We start from the raw sequence: 21,678 nt of genomic DNA on the forward strand, positions 1-21,678 counted from the left end.
TCTGAGGCACTGTTCAGCTTATCTAACCACCAGAGGGGACTTTCTGTCCTTGCAGTCTTGGCCTCCTTCGTCACACACCTTTTGCAGTTTGCATCAAAGCAGCTGAGGGACCGCGTAGGCAGCAGCAGCCTCTTTTCTCCTGCTGCTCCTGAGCGGTTTGGTTCTCTGCACTGAATGATCAGGAGGTCCTGCGGCAATGTAGTGCAGCATGTTTTCTGTAAAGACTTTATCATTAATGCATACGCACAATGGGGCAGATCAAGTCGCTGGAACAAGCGTATTTTTGACATCTCCAAACTTTGCTTGACTTCACAGCCTTAAAACTATTCACTTAGTGGAAGCTGGGATTTGGGGGATGGGGTAGGGGTGTGACGTAGTTTTGTACCATGGGGTTGTAGATGTTAATCTTTTGGCTTTTAGAGCAAATTAACATTTCTGAACAGATTATTCCATATAATTCAATGTTTTCATCTGTGTAAGACAGGCAAGGTTGAAACTCTTATCTTTACCCTTTGGGATAATAAAGTGAATGACTGCATTAGGAGGTCGCTGAAGTCGGTGTAGACCATTAATATAGTGGTATGCAGTGTTCTGACCAGTGAGTCTTGTACACGTTTGACGACAGTAACGAAACTGAAAGACTGAAAATTTTTCAGGTTGATGAGCAGAAAGTACCAGAGGGACTTGGGGGGGAAAACGATACAATGATCCAAGCTTTAGCTTCTGCTTTGCCTTCACTGACTTGTCCATTAGAAAATATTTGCCCAGTTCTGGGTGTCGTCCCCCCCCCAGTCCTAAACTCAGAATTGATTTGGGTTTGTCTTGCAGGGGATGATCAGTCAAATGGATACAGTTCAACAAGTTAATTGCCTCCATCTCTTATGTTGCACCTAAATCTCCCCTTGCTCTCCTCCCCCAGCCCTATCCATGTGGAGAGAAGCTGCTGAATCCTGTTCTGTAAAATTATAGTTGTTTTATGTTGACTACCTTGGTAGTCTTAAAATTCAAATTAGGGAAAAAAGTTAAACTAGAAGGGTGGGGGAAGAGGAGTGGGTCCTGTTTACAAGGAGGTTGGGTTGCTCTGAGTGCCCTTCTGGGCTCACCACTTGACATCGTTTATGTTGCAGTGCCATGTTGCCCTTAGCTGATTTCTTCCACTGTCACTCCTCACTTTATTTTTCCTGTCACCCTCTAATCAGCTCCTGTTCTCATTTCTTCCACTCAGGTCTTCCCTTGATGGCTTCCAGCCATATGTTTTTTAGCAAATCTTGAATTTTGAGGGACAGAGATGAGGGGCAGTAAGTTTTCTTGCCCCAGTTCCTGCTCAGAAAATCCCAGCTCTCTCTACGCTGCTTGACTCTTATACTGGACTCCAGTCCCAGTCTGCCCTGGTTATTTTCCCCATCCCTCCTAAAATAATCTGTTGCCTTCCTACTCTTCTTACTCCCTGCTTTGTTTCTAGCCTTTCCCTGGCGTGCTCTGATTCCATCTCTGGCTTACGGTCTTCTACCCCATTGTCAGTTTTCTACCAGTTTAACATCAGACTTCCTTTCTAGCGGTAGTCTTTCTTTTCAGGCTTATTCTCCTAAATTGCTCTTCCTTGTAGCTGGTCCTTGTCCCCTCTGCCATCTTTCCCTGGTTGGTGTCAGGAGTGGAGATGATGTCTCCAAAGGAGAGGGACCAGGAGAAATTCCCTGCTGGTGTGCTTGGAAGAGACTCAGCTTTGGTCTGAGCAATGAGAGCTGTGACTACAGAGAAAGCTATTCTCAGCCTCAGTTAGAGCATGTCCAGTGTGTAATCCTCAGGAAATTAAGCTGCAGAGAATGTGAAAACTCCCTTTATTTCCAAGAGCTTTTAGCTTTCAGGAATGGAAAAAGTTTTACCCCAGCCGAAAGAAAAAAGAAGCACTATCTTCTCTCCATATTTTTAGATTCTCCAGAGTACTGAGTTATTAGAGCCTCTACAAGGAATAATAGTTTATTGTGATGGAAACTGTATTAATCTGTGATTTTTTGTTCTCATAAACAGTGATTTTTCATTCACTGAAAGTTTTTATGGACATTATGTATGTATGTGAATACGTGTGCTTAAACCGAGACAGCTTGCATGGAAGACGTCCTGTGGATTTGTGAAGGCCTGACAAGTAAACTAAGATCTACTAATGGAGATCCCCATAGTAGTGCATGTTCAGCAATCTAGAGGCTAGTTTGGTGGGCGCTTCAGATGAAAGATATGCATATATGACTTTGGCAATCAAAAAAAATTTGGATCATTTGCATTTTTGTTTAAAAATAATTTTGGATGTAAAACGTGTTTTTCAAAGAAAATATTCCTGCTTGAAGTATCAGTCTTTAGGGGAGTTTTTAACGATGCTGATATGTGTGAGATTAATTACATATACATTTTGTGTTTGAAAGAGTAGTACAAAGCACTGGGTTGTAATCAAGCGACTCTGAGATGTAATCCCAGCTGCCATTGATTCCTCTGGTTTTAAGGCAATTCAGCTCAACTCTTGCTGGTTATGCTCCTCATAAAAGTCTCAGAAGTGCTGTGAGAAGAGTTATTACATATTTTTCCATCTTTAAGGGACACTAATATGCATTTACATGATAATAATATTAAGTTTATCATTGGACTGAAATTGGTTTGCAAATGATGGATGATGCTATCTCTGTTTCATATTTCTTTAAATATTCCTGGGATATCTTAGGAGTGTTTAACATACAGATCTTCATATGGAACAAGACATTTAACTACTACATAAACATCAGTTCTCTAAATATTATAAGTTAATTTGATTAAGGAACTTTTTGATTACTTCCTCTGCTTAGAAGATGAAGATGACGCTGGCTCTGTGGAGCAGATCGATGGCACAGGTGCAAAGTGGCTGCAGAGGCTGCAGCAAAGCGCTGCCATTGAGTTTCATAGAATCATACAGTGTCCTGAGTTGGAAGGGACCTGCAAGGATCATTGAGTCCAACTCCTGTCCCTGCACAGGACAACCCCAAATTCACAACATGTGTCTGAGGGTGTTGTCCAAGTGCTGCTTTAATATCGTCAGGCTTGGTGCCATGACTGCCTCCCTGGGGAGCCTGTTCCAGTGCTCCACCACCCTCTGGGTGAAGAACCTTTTCCTAATACCCAGCCTAAACCTCTCCCAGCACATCTTCCTGCCATTCCCTCGTTCCTGGCGTTGGTCACCAGAAAGAAGAGATCAGTGCCTGCCCCTCCTTCTCCCCTCGTGAGGAAGCTGCAGACCGCGGTGAGGTCTGCCCTCAGCCTCCTCTTCTCCAGGCTGAACAAACCAAGTGACTTTAGCCGCTCCTCATATGGCTTCTCCTCTAAACCCTTCACCAACTTCATGGCCCTTCTCTGGACACTCTCTAGTAGCTTTATATCCTTAATGTACTGTGGCGCCCAAAGCTGTACACGGCATTCAAAGTGAGGCTGCACCGGCGCAGAGCAGAGCGGGACAATCCCCTCCCTCGGCCAGCTGCAATGCAGGGCTTGATGCACCCCAGGACACAGCTGGCCCTCTTGGCTCATAATTGTGCTTATTGCTAGGGCAATAAACACAATTATGAGTTGTAATAATAAACTGGTAAATAGTCAATGCACAGAGCAAAGTTTTGTTACAAACTTTGCACTTAACATGTTACAAGTTAGCAGGTATTTCTTACTTTCTTTACCTTAATCATATCCATCTTGTCAGTTGCTCCCTGTGATTTTTTGCTCTGCCTCCTTCTCTTTTTTAATTATTCCTGAGCACTACAGAGCACAACTTGACTCAAAGTTGTCTTCTTTAAACTGTAGTTTTTGCATTGTGACAGTGCGTTTTATTTAGAAGATTCAGAGCAGTTGAGGAAAAACTCCCCATTGTTCCATACACGCTTACAACTTGGAAGTTCAGGTATGGATGTGTTGAGTAACTTGACAGGTCGCGTGGTTTCAAAATCACCCCAACCTAGCAGCGGCTGCCACAAAAAAAGGGGCAGCCTGCCAGCCTCCTTGTTCCAAACCGCCCATAGCCCTTCCCTGTATTGACTGTAGTTGCTGATGGGGTTCATTGAACTGGCTTGCCTGCAGCTGGTGGGTGAGAAGCAGAGGGGGAGAGAGAAGGAAAGGTGAGCTCATGGGTTTTGGCAGCAGCCTGCAGTTTGATGGGGTTAAGCCATCCATTAAACCACACCTCAGGCCGAGGTGTCTAATGCCCTGCTCAGTGGAGCATGCTGTGCTCCTTATGGTAATGCATACTTACCCTGCGACAAGCTACAGTGTGTAGTCTACTGAAAATGCACGTTTGAGTTACCTTTTGTAGTCTTTCGTAATTCAGCTGCTTTCTTGGTGTGTTGGGAGTAACCTAATGCACTTAATCAATGCATTTTCACTAGAATCTGCTCATCAGAAACTGGTTAAACTAGTTTGCCATTGGAACGCTCCCCGTCCCCTCTCCTGGATCCTCTCCCGCTTTCTGTAAATCATCACCTTCCTGAGGCTGCTGAAACTTTTCCTCATATCAAGTAGGCTATCGTGTATATTTTGAGACTTAAGCCTTTGCTTTCTCAGCCAGAGAGAGGGAAAGCTTTTTGATTTGTGGAAGTTTTTCAAAGCCTTATTAGCCATGTCTTTAAAGTTCCCAAGCCCTTCATTCTGGGAGAAGAGACATGCCACTTGCTGGAGTTTCTTCATGGTTAAGAAAACTGCACTCTCAGGCTGGGTGGTTTGCTCTTTGGGAGAGAAATGAGTGGGCACGATTTCCTGATCTTTCTCATACTGTGGTGTACACATAGTTCCTGTTACTTATTATTTTCAGTCCAAACTGATTAACAGCAGAGCTCAGAATTTACAGTTGCGGTTTATCTTCCAGGGTCTCAGCATACCCAGCTCTATTTAAGATACTGTCTACGGTCAGTGAGCAGCAAGGGTTTTACTGTTGAAACCGTTGCTCTCTGTACCCCTGTATCAAACACTGAACTTAGGCCCTGTGCGTAACATACCAGTCTCATTTCAATTCCTGAAAAGTTCCTGACACTGTATTTATCCAATTTGGATATTCTGCTATTGCACTGGAATAAATCTTTGAAGTTAAATAGGTGTGATGCTGAATACAAACAAAAATGATAAGATAAAAAGAAGGTTGAATGCAAGTACCTAACCAGGACTGTTAGTGAACAGGGTTAGGTTTTCTTTTCAAGGGAAATCTATGGAAGATAATTTTGAGAGGATGTAATTACTTTTACATGAACATGTTTAATTTTTTAAAAAAGAAGAGTACCTTAACACTTTCATCTGAAACTATACTGTAGTTTTACGTAAAAGGAGTATGTAGCATAGAAACAAATTATTATTGGATATTTTTATAAAGAGAAATTATGATAATTCAGATGACAAATTAAGGAAAGACATCTGAGCGTTGCAGAAGCTGTTATTTTTCAGTTTTCCCATAGGAACATGGTAGTATTGTGTTGAATATTCGTGCCCAGTTTGCTTCTCACTGGGGCCAGGTTGCTTTGGAAATAATTTTCGGCAAAAGTCACTATTACAAAATGCTAGCAGTTTCCAGCTCTATTTCTAAATTATTGGTTTTCTTATTATTTTAAATGCAGTAGGGATAAAAAGAGTTTGAAGAATTGTTATTGACCTGAAAGATAATCTACTGGTGATTCAGATAACACCATGCAGGACTCAAAAGAGCAATGACCATAAAACAGATCTCAGGGGTCACCAAACTCATGTGGGAGGTCACAAGAGGAGACAAGGAGGTGGTCATTTGTTTATGGATGGCCATCCTTAAGAAAGAATAAAGTTCTGCAACGAAATCTCCAGTTCTTGCTGTAACAGTTACTTAATACCTTAATACACGAAGAATGAAGTTGCTGATTAAACTAAGAGAATCAGTTTGAAAAGCAAAGAGAAAACAATCTTGTGTTTATCTTGTTGTGAATCAGTTTACAATTAGAAACTCAATACAGGGTGAAATTAGTCTTTTGTATTTTTAGCAGTTCCCTCCCCTCTTCTTCACTCCTCTAAATCTTACCACTGTGATTACTGAAGATCCAATAGTGCCCTTGTACCTTTTTGCAAAACTGCAAGGATTTATTCTTGCTCGCTGGCTCATTTCCCAAGAATCCCCTACATCTGCAAAGGAGCTGCTCTGTTCCGTGCTCTCATCCTTCTGTGGTGTGCCGGCATCTGGTAGCTGCTCTGTTACCCCTTGGTGATGGGGGCATCTGTAGCATGAAACACTGCGGAAACATCCATCTATGGAAAATCCTATCTACGTTAGGCACTGTGTTAGCATAGAGTTCTGTACAGACAATAAAACTTTTAGAGAACTTTGGGAAGAAAATTCACTTCAATAAACATAGCATTTTTCGTTTCAATAATACCTTTTTAGTAAATGCTAATCTGAAAAATTGCATTTACATAACTTGTGACTGGTTTGCATTTTTAAGAATATGTAGACTTGATGTAGAAGTGATTAAGTTGCCTCTTTATTGGACCATTATTGTGAGCAAAAGTTTACTCTTGACGCTTCTCCTTTACATGCCAGCACACTTGGAAGTTTTGGAAAGGTTAGTCTGTGGCACAAGCACTTTCTTGTAACAGATTTGTATAGTGTTGAATCCCAGATGGAATCAAAGCAGCAAACCAATTTAAGCCTTTAACCAGCATGCAAGGGTATTTTAATGAAAATTTGTCTGATTCTTCCTTTGAAGCTGTGCATGTGCTGAAAAGGAATGCTACAGATATTCCTTTAGGTAATGCTGGGGACTTATCTACCATTACTTATGTCAGATTGCTAACTCTTGAAAGCATGTGTTTATTCTTAATCGATATTATAATCAACTACTGTCTGCTCTGTTATGACTTCTTAACCTTATTAACCTAAATATTTCCTATTAATAGTTACATCTGTGACACTTATAATTAGGTAACAGCTAAGAAATCTAAATAAATCTAAGCCTAGTAACAGCACTTGAGTTGCTGCAAACTCAAGGAATGGTCTGTTTCAAGATTTGCACAACTACTTACTTGTAAAGGGTACAAGGAGAGGAGCTGAAATAATCTTGTGCATTATTACAGTTATGGTTATTCTGCCACTTAGTACTAATGACTTCAGCTCTAGATCTGGTTACTGGTGTCCTTCCTTTCCTGAGTTCTGTGCTCCTGTCCTTGCCTCCAGAGCATTGCCCAGCACTGTCTTACCAGGACCCTATTTTCATTTTCTCCTGTGGTCGTCTTGTTTTTTTCCAGTCTTTCCTTTTATTCTTTCTCCACTCTTGTTGTCTTGTATGTATATCAAATCAGGAGCTCACTTACTAATGTACCAAGTAATATGCTTTTCCTGGAAGTGCATGCTTTCCAAAACAGTTTAATGGTTCCTATTTCGGGATGAGTCCTTATGTGCTGTTCCGTCTCAGTCCAAACTTAAGCATCCCAGGACAGGAAATACACTACTTTGTTTATATAAGATGAAATGCATAGATTGTCTTTGATTTGTCTGAAATGCAAATGACTGTACACTTCGTCAAGAGAACCTGAGATATTCTTTGTTATTTTATTTCCCTTTTAGATGCAGCGTATTTGCCAGCATCAGGGACGGCAAAGGAAGAAGCAGCTCAGGAAGAACCTGACTGCATTGCAAAATATTTCAGTGTTGTGTGGTGTAGGGCATCAAAGAAAAAGCACAAGAAGTGGGAAGGTGATGCTGTTCTTATTACAAAAGGAAAGTCAGTAATATTGAAAGATATGGAAGGCAAAGACATTGGAAGAGGTACTGTAGATTTGCATACTTGTGGAAGTGAACAACTGGCTTAAAATTATTGTGCTTTCAATAACAGGGACACAGCTTTTTAGATAATTTAGAGTTCTCCATACCAGTGTCAACCACAAGATGAAGAAACTGGTTGGTTTTTTTTGTTGTTGTTTTTGTGGTTTTTTTTTTTTTTTGGGGGGGGGGGCGGGGTGTACAGAGGGGAGACTGCAGGAAAGCTTTATCTTTCTCACATATAAGGCAGATGCATGGGGGAGGCTGGGGCAGGCTGAATAACTTTATTCACAGAAACACCAAATGCTAGTCCAAGGAGAGGATCTGGAAATGAACGGCTGTACAAATTCAGCAGAGATGCCAAATCAGGGATGAGTAGTTGATTTTGCTTGCTCACATAATGCATTGGAGAAGGTGATAAAATTAGGGGAAAATATACAGGTAAGTTACTTGTACATAGTCCAGTCAGTGGTATGGCAACTGGTAATGTCAGAGGTTGGATCAGTACTTTTCAGCCAGTCAAACAGCTAAAAATACTATCTTTGTCGGAAAGACAAGCAAACAGCAACATTTTCCAGCCAAGCCAAAGTCAACTGTGTAGCAATTTTTAGTCTTGTAGTTTTAGCAGCAGCTGCTGCTGTAAGACTCAGTTTGGGTTGATATCAGAGTTAAAAATAAGACTTGCAAACTATAGGCTGCAGTCATTTTTTACTGAAAGCAAAGCAAGAATTAGCTTTGCTAGCTGAGCCAAAGACGTTTTTTAAGGGAGTAGGATTGGACAATGTTGCTACAAAACACAATTTGATTGATTTTAGGTCTGAGGTGGCTTCTCTGCTCTTTTGTTACAACCATGACATTGAGAGCCTTGTTAGGACCAGGCAGTTTTGATTTGCAAATCAGAACTTAGAAGTTAAGTTGAATTTATTTATAGCAAAGAAATATATGTACTGACTTGCTTGTTTTTGAAAAAGGCAGAGAGAAAGACAGTAATGCCTGGAATGCAGGAGCCACCACCCTGTTGTTCTTGTGTTTTTTTTTCAAGTCCTGTCTTCTTGAATTAGCAGAAAACAGAACAGAAAAATGAATATTCTAATTTTTGCTGCTAAGTCTTTTGCTGTGTTTGATGGTGTCAGGGAGCACAATGTTACCAATGTTATTGGTGCTCACTTGCCTGTTCAGAGTTGCTCTCGATGCTTATAGATTCTAAGAAAATAATCATAAATTGACCAATTTAAGAAGTGTAAATTTTAAATTTCTGCAATTATTTTATAGGCCCATTAAATGAGAAGGAAAGGTCTGGTAGTGGTGCTTACCTCCAAAATTACATTTAATACCAGGAAGTTTATAGTGAATGTGAATGAGCATCCAGGTTGATTATTTTTAAATGGGAAGAAAAGGGCAAAGGGAACCTAAAACCAGCCCAGGCTGTAGCTTGTTTTCAAGCCAGCAGCTTTTCTCCCCTGCAAATATCCTAACTCCTTAATAATGTATTACAAAGAATTTAGGAGGTGCTCTCTTGTAGTTTGGTGTATGTTATAGAAACTGTTATTTCTGTCAGCTGCATAAACGTTTCGGCTTTGTAGGTTTGCTTTTTGCCTTTCCTAAGTTCCCATCTACCCTTAAAGCCCATTCTATCTTAGAATTAGACTCCCCAGACCAGAATCCAAAAGATCCTGCACAGGGATACACCTGTATTCAGTATGCTCAGCTTGAAGCTATGTAGACACAGTAACAGAAAACAAAAATGCAGAGCAAAGGAGAGATCATAAATGCCCTCTCTAGGCACCTCATTTAGGAAGGCACATGCATTCTCTTGTCTTCTGGCATCTTTAGCTCTCTCCTGAAAGCAAGTGTTCTTTCAAGAACCAAACAGTGTGCTTTTGCTTGCATTTAGAGGAGGGGAAGAAAAACATCTCCCTCTCCCTTTTGGCCAGACTATTTTTCAGCATTTGCATAGACTGTGAAACACTTCAGTAGATTTATTCTCTTAAAGGAATTGAAATCTAGATCTTCACCTTCCAAACCTTTGGTAAAGGCACATTCCCAGAAGTGGGAGACCTGAGCTTTGCAAACAGCTCCCAGCAGTCTTTATAAGTAGTGTTTGTTGGATAAAATATGCGTAAAACCTTGGGGAGTTTTGCCTTGTTCACAGGTGAGTGCTTTAACTGCTGGTCTACACAGACACGATTTTTATTATTTTGGCCCAACTAAGGACCCAAGCCTGTTTATTCAAAGTGGCACAAATTCAAAAACTGGGGTAAAGAATGTTCCTGCTTCTAATTTTGAGGTAGAGATGTGGCTTTGACTTCCCTGAGTTAAGTAAAGAAACTCTATACGTCTCCTGTTTCTTATGTGAGAGCTTCAACCACTAGAATGCTATTTAAAAGAAGAGACCACCATTCTTCCTACGTCTTCATCTCAAAAGAAAGTGGCAGCTGCAGTGACATTTTGTAATGAGACTAATAATATGTGGTACCTGCTCTGAGAGAATGCCCACCCAACAGAGTCCCTGAGGGGACATAGAGAAATGCATCGGCTCCCTGGTAGGTTTTTGAATGAGCAAACTATTTATTTGTTTGATAAATCCTGGCAAAAATCAGGCATATATGTTTCAGGCATATGTAGAGGTAAACACCTCAGATGCATATGACTCCTTAATTGTAAAAAGTAAATTTAGAATTATTTTTAAAGTAGGATTTCTGTCTAGATCAACAACAAGAGGGGCTAGTGGTGTTCATGTCAGGGCATGGAAGGAAGGAAAAAGGACCATTAGTTTTGAGCAAGTTTAAAACTAAGGTAAGCCGCTAGATTTTATGATAAGGGGGTGTTTTTTGTAAATTCCCTTAAATGGATATTTGCATTCAGTAGAACTGATTGTGGATGATGATAGAATATTTGTTTACATATTCTGGTATCTAATTATGATTATTATCACTGAAATGTCAAGCTCTGTTAAGGAGGGAAAGGCTTTATGGGTTCATATGTGTAGCAATTCAAATGCCTAAGAATCAAATACCTGTTGACAGTTTTGGTTTTTCTTCCTGCAGATGAGTACAGGTATTAAGGAAGCAGTATCTGTTGTGTTATCCTAATTGCTAAATTTTTATATTACTTTAGGTACTGGATATAAATCTAAAGAGCTAGACAGTCTTGGTGAAGGCCAAACACTGATGGTTGGAGGAAAAGAAATTGAAGTGATGGGTGTAATTTCAGCAGATGACTTCAGCAGTGGCAGGTGTTTTCAAGCTGGGATAGGGACTTATGACACAGTCCCAACTGCTTTATCTCAAACTAATATGAAACCATTCTGTAAACCATTCAAAAATGTCTGTCAGACCAATACTAAAGAGAACATGCTCAAAGATTCTCAAAGCTACAAACCTCGCCACGATCCAAATGCTTCAAGTAAGATTCAGATTTTTAAGTTTCTTTAAGCATCCTCTGGCTCTCAAAATAAGTTGAATCTGTAACCAAAATTTTCTTGTTCCACAATGTATTACTAAAGGATTTCTGACATACAGTACTAGTATTTCTGTCAGTACCACGTTCGGATTTTATCATGTGTGTTTCTAATGAGTGAAATGCTCTGTACTGCATGAAGTTTCTCATAATTGTTTCAGATGGCTGTAGAAACAAGTTAGAGTGGTTTCTGAGAGTTTTGCCAAGAAAAATTAGTATATTGATCAGAGAAACAGCCTGACACATGCTAAAAGCTCTAAATGAGTTCCAGCTTACCACTGGGGTCAGTGAAACACTGACATAGTATGGCAGTAGAGGATTAATTACAGTGGAGGATCAGTAATAGCCAGGTTAAGCCAGATTCAAAGAATTGCTTCTGACAGCACCTGATCTTTCAAAGCCAGCAAATGTAACTACACTGCCCAAACTCAGCCAGATACATTTTGGAGTAAAAGTTTTGTTTTATAGTGCTACAAGTACCATGTGCTAAAGAGCCATGAGACTTCACAAACTGCATAGAAACAGGCTGCTCTAGCAGTTGTATAAGAGGTATCCTGTAAACTTCTGATAGCTGCAAGAAGTGGTGTTGCTTATCTAAATGAGAAGTACTCTTTTGTCTGTCAATAACAAACAGTTTAGGAGCCATATTCTGCTGATGGCTTTATCTTTCAGATGGAAGATAAAAATTAGTTTAGAAAGTGTTACTAAGCAAAGCAATGTGTATTTAAAAAAAAAAAAAAGTTTGTTCTGCTTTCTTGCTATAGTTATACCTCCATCCTACTTTTTGCCTCATATCCTGATACTATGGGACTTACCAAAGCTGCTACCTGGCTGCTATGTTAATAAACAATGAAATCCCAATCAAGTGGTAATTAGTGATATCCTTGGCCCTTTCGTAAGAGCAGCTTTATTAACACCAGCTTCTGGTCTGAATTCAAGTTGATTATGTTGTATCTAAGAATGTTCCTTCCTGTGGTTCCAATATGATTCCTAAGCTTTTAGTCCATTGCTCATGTAAGCCTTGCTTCTCCCCATCTCTGAGGCTGCAAAATTTTGTCAGAAAAGTTATCTTTTTGTCACTACTGGCTCTTATATATACAGGAATGCAATTTGATGGGATCTGTCAGAACTCAGCCCATTGTCAGTAGGAAACAAAATCTCCCTGGATGATACAAGCCGTCAAACAGGCTATTCCCATGAATGAATTATCAGTATAGACCTACTCTAATGACATAACAATACCAGCAGCTATAAATTGCTTTCTCATTCTGTCCTCTGACAATACAACTTTTCAGTGAGGATGTGTAGCATCAATATAAGCAACCCAGTATGGACATTGTCTAGCAAAATTATGACATTAGAGTCTGTAAACGAAATATGGCAAGCAAAACAGTTATTTAGATGTAGCCAAAGGATATATATCCCAATACTTCGTGCTCTCTTTGCCTCTGTATGTCTTCAAACTTCTCAACTTCTTTTATTCATGCACTGTGGCAGCCTTTGTCAGCTCAGTCTCAGTCCTTCCCTATTTTTTTTAACAAATCATTGCCTTTTTATCTCTGTTTCTCAGGCAGAGAAGTCTTTCTGGGCAGCTACAATAATATCCCCTTGAAATATAGCATCTAGACTTTATGTAGGTCATTGTTTATGTTCTTAAAGTTCAAGAAGTCTTTTAGAGCTTCTTCTGATTTAAGTCTGTGCATCCAAAGTTGTCTTGCAACGTTTATTAGGTAGTCAGTTTCACCTTGTCATAAAAAAATACTCAGATTTCTCAGTTTGTCACCTCTACCTCTGACAAAAGTGCAAATTATTTGGGAAATCTCTGTAAAAGGAGTTTTTGTTTAGAAGGCTATCTAGATGCTCTGTTGGTAAATCCATTTTCTGTCTGAGAATGGTCAATATATTAAACAGTATTTTTAGCAGTCGTTTGCTGTTTGACTTTATTCTGTAGCTGAGTTAGAAAAATAATACCCTTTCTAACAGACTAAAAATAATGTTTTGGTGCAATACTTGCGTATGTTTTGAACTTCAAGACTCTCTAGTTATGCCAAGACCAAGTGCAAGTCATCAGTGGATGTTCAATAAGGCTGGTTTACCTATGGTGGATGTAGTTGTGGATCCTTACATTGCAAATAATCTCCGACATCATCAGAAAGAAGGAATTATATTTCTATATGAATGTGTAATGGGAATGAGGTAAGACGATAATTCTCCTTTTGGCTTTCAATTCCTGTAATATTTTCATGCCCATGTTCAAAATGAGACAATTTGAATGGGAAGATTTGAGCAATTGTTCAATTAATTAATGTTAGTAATTTTCCCCCAGTAAAGGTTGCACAAGATTTTTCTGACTTGTATGTAGCATCATGCTTGCTGTGACTTTGCCAGATGTCATGATTAGCTAGTTCATCAAAAGGCCTGTCAGTTCTATTGCAAATACCAAGCCTTGTAAGCGAGGATACAATCTAACCCATGCTAAAGCACACCGCTTTCTGGGATTTATAATTCATATAATTAATAATTATTCATATAAGTTATAATTCAGACATTTATAATACAGAAGCTGTTATACCAACCTGTTGGAAAAAATACAGTACCATTTTCAAAAGTGTTTTCTCAAGTCATAGATTCCTTAAGGTATATACAAGTTTAAAAAATACTAGATAATATTTTTAATTCTAAAAGAAGATTTAAACTGTTTGATTTTTGTTGACTAATGCATTAATCTACAAAACGAGGAATTTCACTCAAAGGTCTTCTGATATAACTGAATGAAAACGTACAGGAGAGCATAGTAAGTATGAATAGGTTCTTTATATTTCAGAACACAACTGCAAGAAAGCAATTCCCTAAACTAGTTGTAAATAATTATAGATATGTCTTTTAAAATGTAACCACTGCCTAATTATGTCTTACAGAGTTAGTGGCAGATTTGGAGCTATTCTTGCTGATGAAATGGGCTTAGGAAAAACATTGCAATGCATTGCACTTATCTGGACTCTTCTGCGTCAAGGGGTCTATGGATGCAAACCTGTAATAAAACGAGCACTAATTGTCACTCCTGGGAGTCTGGTAAAAAACTGGAAAAAAGAATTTCAGAAATGGTTGGGAAGTGAAAGGATCAAAGTCTTTACAGTTGATCAGGTAAGATTTATTTCCAAAAGGGGATTAGGTCATATTTGGCTCAGAATATAGGACTTGTGGTTTTTTTTTTATTAACCAGAGACCAAAACTAGTACTTCTCTATTAATATTTAATTTTAATAATTTATTTCTCCTTCAGGTAACTGTCCATATGGCCATTTAGCTATCAGTAAGCAGGTCATAACTCAAGCTCACCTGCCTGTGTAGCATAGGTCTGTCTTCTGTTTCCTCAGGCGTCACCTTTGAAGATATAAAAGGTGACATGCTCCTCATGTACCTCTTCAGTTTAAAGACGAGCTTTTTGTTATCTGTCGAAGTGCACGGCTTCCCTGCTTTATATACCAGAGCATCTACCTTGACTGACTTGCACTCTGTTTCTGTGGTAGTTACTTTTGTTCTGTACTGGAAACGTTTTCCTCTTTGTTTTGTCTGTCTGTTTCAGGTTACTTCAGAAGGTTATTCCCTTTACTGTCACTGTCAAGAATTAGGTTTATGTAGGGATGATTTAAAGTCCCATGAGTTACAAAGCCTAAAGGCTCAGTGTCAGATAATGTGAATATCTTTTGTCTCTAGAAGAAAGCAGACAAGTACAAATCTTAATAAAGAGGCTGATGATGCTGATCCCTGTCCCTGCTATGGTGGAGCTGTTCCCACTGGTAATGGCACTCCCAAGTTACCATAGGGCCTGGATGAATCCCATGTGCTGATGAAGTATTTAATCTTTCAATCTCCTTGGTATACCTTTAGGGTTTTGCCTTTGGTTTTGAAACACAAACCCCTCTCTGTCCTTTACTGCAAAGACTAAAAGTTCTAGCGCAGACCCTGGGCTTCAGTGATCTTTATTGACCACATCAGACAGGAAAGCACCTGGCAAGGTAGAAGACAGGGGAGTTCAAGGGGTGTGGCTGTAGTACCACTGACTGAGAGCTTTCTCTGGAGGAGAGCCACATCTTGCTCTGGTTACCCAGTAAGCCTTTCTTGCCATGTATATTTTCCTGTTAAGCATGGCTCAATATCTCAGTTAAAGGGTTGGGTCCCCTCAGGAACAGCATTTGTGAAGCTGTGAGCAGGAAACTGGCTCATGCCTTGGTTAACACTTCTGAAGCTTTCAAATTCAAGCTCTACTTTTTATAACTAACCATCCAGTATTTCTTTTCCTAAGGCTTCTGGTCCTCATGTCCATATGGGCATTCATAACAGAAAGGAAAGAGAAGTTGTTTAGCAAACTGTGGTTTCTATATGTACATTCAGCAATCTGCTGTACCCCTACTTGTTCCTTGCTCCTGTATTTTTGAATTGTGCCAGTGGGAGGAAGTGGAGAACTTACAGTCTGCATTGGTGCTTGCAACAAAGATAAACGTATTTACTTTCCAAAGTTATTTTTAATCTAATAGTTCCATACAAGTAGACTGAAGAAACAAATAGTACTTCACTCTAGAGATGACCTGATTCTTATATCAACCAGATTTGCTGTTAGTTTCTTGCATTATCCTTATTGTCTGTATGGAAGGGTGAATATTTCAGATGAAATTGAAGTTTTCAGACTGTTTTTAAACTCTTTTGTAGAGTGTACAAAATTTTGTAACAACAATTATGTCTTTGAATTCCACTCATTATTGTCAAACCCTTTAAATTACTGAACCTACTCATCTTCCACTGAGGACAATCCACATGTAATAGGTGCATTTTGCATCATTTGCTTTTCTTTGTTACTTGCTTCAAGGTGTGGAAATGAAGCAAGCTGACTTGTCAGGAACTGTAATGTAATATAGGTTAGGATGAGAGATATGGAAGTTTCTAAAAGAAGTGGATACAAGGCAAAACATAACATGGCAACATTTTTACTTGAAAAGGTAGTTAGACGTAATTGAACATATTCTTGCAGTTTTTATGAATAATGTTGGGAGGAGAAACCCTGAATTTGCTGACAGTTACTATGACCCAAAATGACAGTAGCTTTCATTTTCTTTTCATTTAAATAACTAATATTCTTACTCATCTCATTGGAGCCATTTGGATTGAGGACACTCAGCAGCTTTTAAGATTGTATTCCCAAATAGCAGGGAATACATTGTCATGCAAAAGGAAGACACAATACGACTTGCCTGGGGTATAATGAGGTATTTCAAAATAATTTACTGTCTATCTTCTCTGGAAAAACAGCAATTACCATACTGTTATTTCTCCAGTATAACTTAAAAAGAAGAGCTCGTCTCAGAGTTTTTTTTCTATTTTCTGTTTTTTCTATTCTTGCCTATAAGGAATACATTCAAAGAACTGGCAGACTTCTTAAAAATGTGTTAGGCCTGTTTTCCTCACTTTCACGCTGAAACACTGCAAACTGATGCTAACCCTTCAGTAACAGACTTTTCAAAACAACAGGACATGATCTGCTTTTAAAATCTAGTTATAGTTTACTTCTGTTAAAATGCAAATGTCACGTAGAGGATGATGCTTTTAAAATGAAGGGGTCCCCACAAAGGTTGCCATAAAATCTTGTTACTCCATGTTATCGTCATTTGAGACATGTTTGAGAGAATAACTCTTTTATCTGTTTGCAGAGTATCACTTCTGCTGGGATTGTTTTGGGTTGATTTTTAAGTAAAAAAATCTGGAGAATCAAATAATTCAAGGTTTACATTGCTTCATGAGTCAGCATTTTTTAATTTACACTTCACTGACTATATTGGATTTGGGCTAGTGCAAAGAAGGGTCTGTTCAAAGAGTAAGTCTGGGATGTTATGGAGCTCTAATTCTGATTGACATTTTCTCCATATGTAGCTCCGGGCAACGCACTTAGCCCTGTCAGGTTACTTTGGGTAATTGTGAAAATGGAGGCTATAATACATACATATCTTGCAGTCAGTTAAGAGGATAAATTAATTACTTGAAATTAGCTTGTAAATTTATTTTAATTTTTAGTCCATCATCCACTGCTGTTATTAAATACAGCAATGAATATATTTGGCTGCAGGGGGCTTATGGTAATTCAGGACTCTCCTGCTTTTTTTTAAGGGGTCCAGAAAAGTTGATCCAGGGGAGGGATGTTGGAGGCAGTTCCCCAGTGCCCTCACCATTTTCCCTGTATTTTTAGCTCACACCCAGCAAGTGTAGGAAAACAAAATGATTTCTGAACCCTGGGTATCTTCTGATACGTGACTATCCCCAGAGAAAGTCAGAGAGGCATTGAGCCTGTCTTCAGGGCTGCAATGTGGAACCTGTATACTGGGCAGGGACAACACTGACTGTTGCTTACAGGGCTCCTCTGTGTCTCTCTTCCTGTGTTGGGAAATTTTCTGGTCCTGTTTTGAAACTGGCAGTAAAAATACTGACTGGAAACTGGCAGTTAACTACAGTTCTGGAAACAGCAGGAATGCTCGGGTCCCGTCCAAACACCTGGGGAAATCGGTGCATGCCCTTGTTACCTGCACCTCAGAACTCCCTGCTTCCTCCGACATCCGCTGGGCTTCTTTGTAAGCAGCATGTGGGGACTGATCTAATGCAAGGTACTTTGTGAGATTAATGTGCCAGATTCGGCCCATAGATTCATCTGAATCACCTGCTAGGAGGCTCTAAAGGTTGTGATAATTAAGTGATTCTGCTTTTACAGTGTATTACACCATCTGGCTCCAGACTTAGTTGTCTGTGTTTGGTAACTGATCTTGTTTGGAAATAAAAATACCTTCTGAGGCTCTAGCTTTACTTGCTTTCACAATTAAAGAGGTTCTTCAGGTTGTCAGCTGGGCCCATAGCCTGCTTAGTTAGTGAACACCGTTAGGCAATAGGAAGGAGCGTGCAAGGAATTAGTGTCTGGAGCCAAATGGAAAGGTAAGGGATGCGCCCATGGTAGATTTTTCCATTTTTATGCGTAATTGCAAGACAAGTAAGCAATCCTAGTACATTCACAAATCTATACAGAAATGTAACTATTTCTAGGAAAAGTTTTTTCTAGGAAAGTCACATTACGGTGACTTTTTAATTTAGTGTGTCTCTCTTTAAAGCTGGTGTTGTCTCTAAGGTCTAGAGCTGCACAAGTTCTATTCTGTTCATACTTGAGTGCTATTATATGGGCAGCTCTTGTTGGTTTTCCTTATTGTCACGTTTGGTAATAAACAAGTAGACTTAGTTCTGGTTATTTTATTTAGGAGTTGAACAAAAGTTTTGATGTCTTTTGAAGGAAAAGGGTTTGAAGGGTATATAAGGGTGAAGGGGCTCACAGCCATTTTCTGACCACTAATACAGGGTTTAGAAATCAATTGCATTTATTACCAATAGACAGGCATGTTTTTTGGGGCTAGTTTTGGGCTCTATTTTCTCAGACCCAGGCTGCCCTTACCTGTTGGCCATCCCATCAATGTTAAGGACTTGTAACAAAGCTAATACCATATTCAATTCAAAACTACAAGAGGAGTTTTAGGTTGGTGGAATATGGTAACTTCCTACTGGATCACATCACTGCACCCTGCAGCTTGAGATCCAAAGTGAATGTACAGGCAGTTACTTATGCCTCTTCGTTATCTTGGCTTTAATTATTCATTTGAAGCTTACCTAAATGCCAGAACTGGGAAGTTGTTACAAGGAGCCTGTGCTTTTCACCTTCACAGTAATGTGTCTCAAAGGATTTGAAGGCCTAAAAGAATAATAAATTTTCTTTTAATGAGGTGGTTAAACTCTAAATTGCTGTATCAGATCCCATATTTCCTTTGCAAATTAGGAAAGAATCAATAATCCAGACTCATGGAGGAGATAGTAAATGTCTTGTGTCATGCTGGAAAAATTTCTGTAGACCCTGGATATTTGAAGAACATGAGGAGTGATCTCAAAAGAAATAGTTGCATGACATATTTTCCTTTATACCTGCAGGACCACAAAGTAGAAGAATTCATCGGTTCTCCGCTTCATTCAGTTTTGATAATCAGTTACGAGATGCTGCTGCGATCTTTGGATCAAATTCAGGCTATAGAATTTCACCTTCTAATCTGTGATGAAGGACATCGCCTGAAAAATAGCTCTATTAAGACAACTACAGCCCTCACTAGTCTGTCTTGTGAGAGGAGAATTATCCTTACTGGTTAGTATCTGTAGCAACTTTTGATATTTACCTGTGCTAATAGTATTAGTTTGGGGTAAAGGAAAAAACTATTTTAAGTATGGCAGGAGCACAGTATAAATTTTGCCAATTGGTATTAAATGCACAAATCTGGGGTCTTGTAAAAACAGATTATTTCCAATTTTTTTTGTTTAAATAAATCCAAAATTTGCCTAACTTCAGGGACAGGCAAGGAGCCTGGGAACTTCCATAAGGGAATCAGGACTCTGTTTACATGCAGTCATTGTTTTCCTTTGTAGTTATTTAATAAAATTGATTTAGAACTTGACTTTTAATTCCTTTGTCAAAGCTGCAAGATGTGCAGTCTGTTTAGTTAGGGGGTCAGTAGTTTATTAATCATGATAAAGATCTAGATTAATTCAGTACTCTGAGTAATTTACATTGAAACAAAACATCTGTTTTCAGGATGCATTCCCAACATTAAACCCTGCATTCAACAATTGTACTTCAATAATTTTCAAGAAAAAGTTACCAAATGAAGGATTATTTTTTTCTCTTTCCAGGTACTCCAATCCAAAATGACTTGCAAGAATTTTATGCGTTAATAGAGTTTGTGAATCCAGGAATACTTGGTTCTTTATCCACATATAGAAAGATATATGAGGAACCAATTGTCAGGTCTAGAGAACCTTCAGCAACAAAGGTATATTTTTTTAAAAAACCCACAGTTACAGAATAAAGTTTATAGACAACACTATGAAAGTTGCCTTCTATGGAATAAAATAAAGTTGAGGTTTAATAGTAGCAAAAGCTTTTCACCTTCCTATTTGAAACAAAATCAGTTGTTCTCAAAAGAGAGCTGGAGGAATACGTGCATGTTGAGACCATGGCATTTCAGTCGCCTGTTGATGACCTGGCAAAAATTGTTCTCACAACACCTTACATTCCCAAAAATGCCGTGCAAATTACCATATGATGATGCTTCATTCGTTCTTAGTTTCTCCAGAGTGTTGCAAAATCTGCATGATTTTATTGCATCAATCAAGAAATTCCAGAATACAATTCAAGCCTTGGGTATCTTCTGGGACATTACCTTCCTTTGTATAGGGCTTTAGAAACCAGACCTAGAACTAAGGTAATGCAGTGGTACTAACTTGTCGTGGTTTAGCCCCAGTCAGCAACCAAGCACCATACAGCCGCTCGCTTACTCCCCCCTGGTGGGACGGGGGAGAGAACCGGAAGAGTAAAAGTGAGGCAACTCATGGTTTGAGATAAAGACAGTTTAACGGGTAAAGCAAAAGCTGTGCATGGAAGCAAAGCAAAACAAGGAATTAATTCGCTACTTCCCATGGGCAGGCAGGAGTTCAGCCGCCTCCAGGAAAGCAGGGCTCCATCACGCATAACGGTTACTTGGGAAGACAAACGCCATGACTCCAAACGTCCCCCCTTTCCTCCTTCATCCCCAGCTTTATATACTGAGCATGAAGTCATATGGTATGGAATATCCCATTGGTCAGTTGGGGTCAGCTGTCCCAGCTGTGTCCTCTCCCAGCTTCTGGTGCGCCCAGCAGAGCACGGGGAGCTGAAAAAGTCCTTGACCAGTGTAAGCGCTACTTAGCAGCAACTAAAACATCTCCACATTATCACCACTGTTTCCAGCAAAAATCCAAAACATAGTCCCATACTAGCTACTACGAAGAAATTTAACTCTATCCCAGCTGAAACCAGGACATAACTGGAGAAGAATTGATCATTACAGTCCCTTACAGAGAGAGTGGTATCATACATTTAAAATATTCGTTAACTACCTAATTAAAATCATACAGAAAATTATTGGGATGAAATGCAAGATTATAATTAATTTTTTGCTTTGTTCTTTTAGGAGGAAAAGGAATTTGGAGAAAAACGAGCAGCAGAACTCACGCGCCTCACGGGACTCTTTATTCTTAGGAGAACACAGGAGGTTATAAACAAATTTCTGCCCCCCAAAAAGGAAAGCATAATCTTCTGCCGACCAACAGCACTGCAACTTGAATTGTATCGAAAACTGCTTAGTTCTCAAGTTATTAGGTCCTGTCTACAAGGCAGGCTAGAGAACAGTCCTCACCTAATATGTATAGGAGCTTTGAAAAAACTTTGCAATCATCCATGTCTTCTGTTTAAGGCTATAAAGGTATCTATTTGCCTGGGGGTGGGTGCCTGCAGTTAGTTATTTCAGCAGGCAAAGGTCACTAAAACTATGTTATGGTCAATGT

At 39.3% G+C, this 21,678-nt stretch overlaps 1 protein-coding gene across 5 annotated transcripts in view; it reads left to right on the top strand.

Moving 5' to 3' along the window:
* Positions 1-21,678, top strand: part of RAD54B (RAD54 homolog B) — a 63,936-nt gene that overhangs the window by 31,322 nt on the left and 10,936 nt on the right. For 3 of the 5 annotated variants that reach the window (XM_064442401.1, XM_064442402.1, XM_064442403.1), the window contains 7 exons: positions 7,577-7,777; positions 10,889-11,176; positions 13,264-13,426; positions 14,149-14,374; positions 19,237-19,444; positions 19,987-20,126; positions 21,306-21,596. In XM_064442401.1, coding sequence (XP_064298471.1) covers positions 7,577-7,777; positions 10,889-11,176; positions 13,264-13,426; positions 14,149-14,374; positions 19,237-19,444; positions 19,987-20,126; positions 21,306-21,596 — 1,517 coding nt within the window. Of the gene's footprint in view, positions 1-7,576; positions 7,778-8,017; positions 8,213-10,284; positions 10,568-10,888; positions 11,177-13,263; positions 13,427-14,148; positions 14,375-19,236; positions 19,445-19,986; positions 20,127-21,305; positions 21,597-21,678 lie in introns of those variants that run through there. The other 2 variants (XM_064442406.1, XM_064442405.1) reach the window with 2 other exon arrangements.

Source organism: Phalacrocorax carbo, chromosome 2, assembly GCF_963921805.1.
Source record: "Phalacrocorax carbo chromosome 2, bPhaCar2.1, whole genome shotgun sequence".
NCBI classification, from domain to species: Eukaryota; Metazoa; Chordata; class Aves; order Suliformes; family Phalacrocoracidae; genus Phalacrocorax; species Phalacrocorax carbo.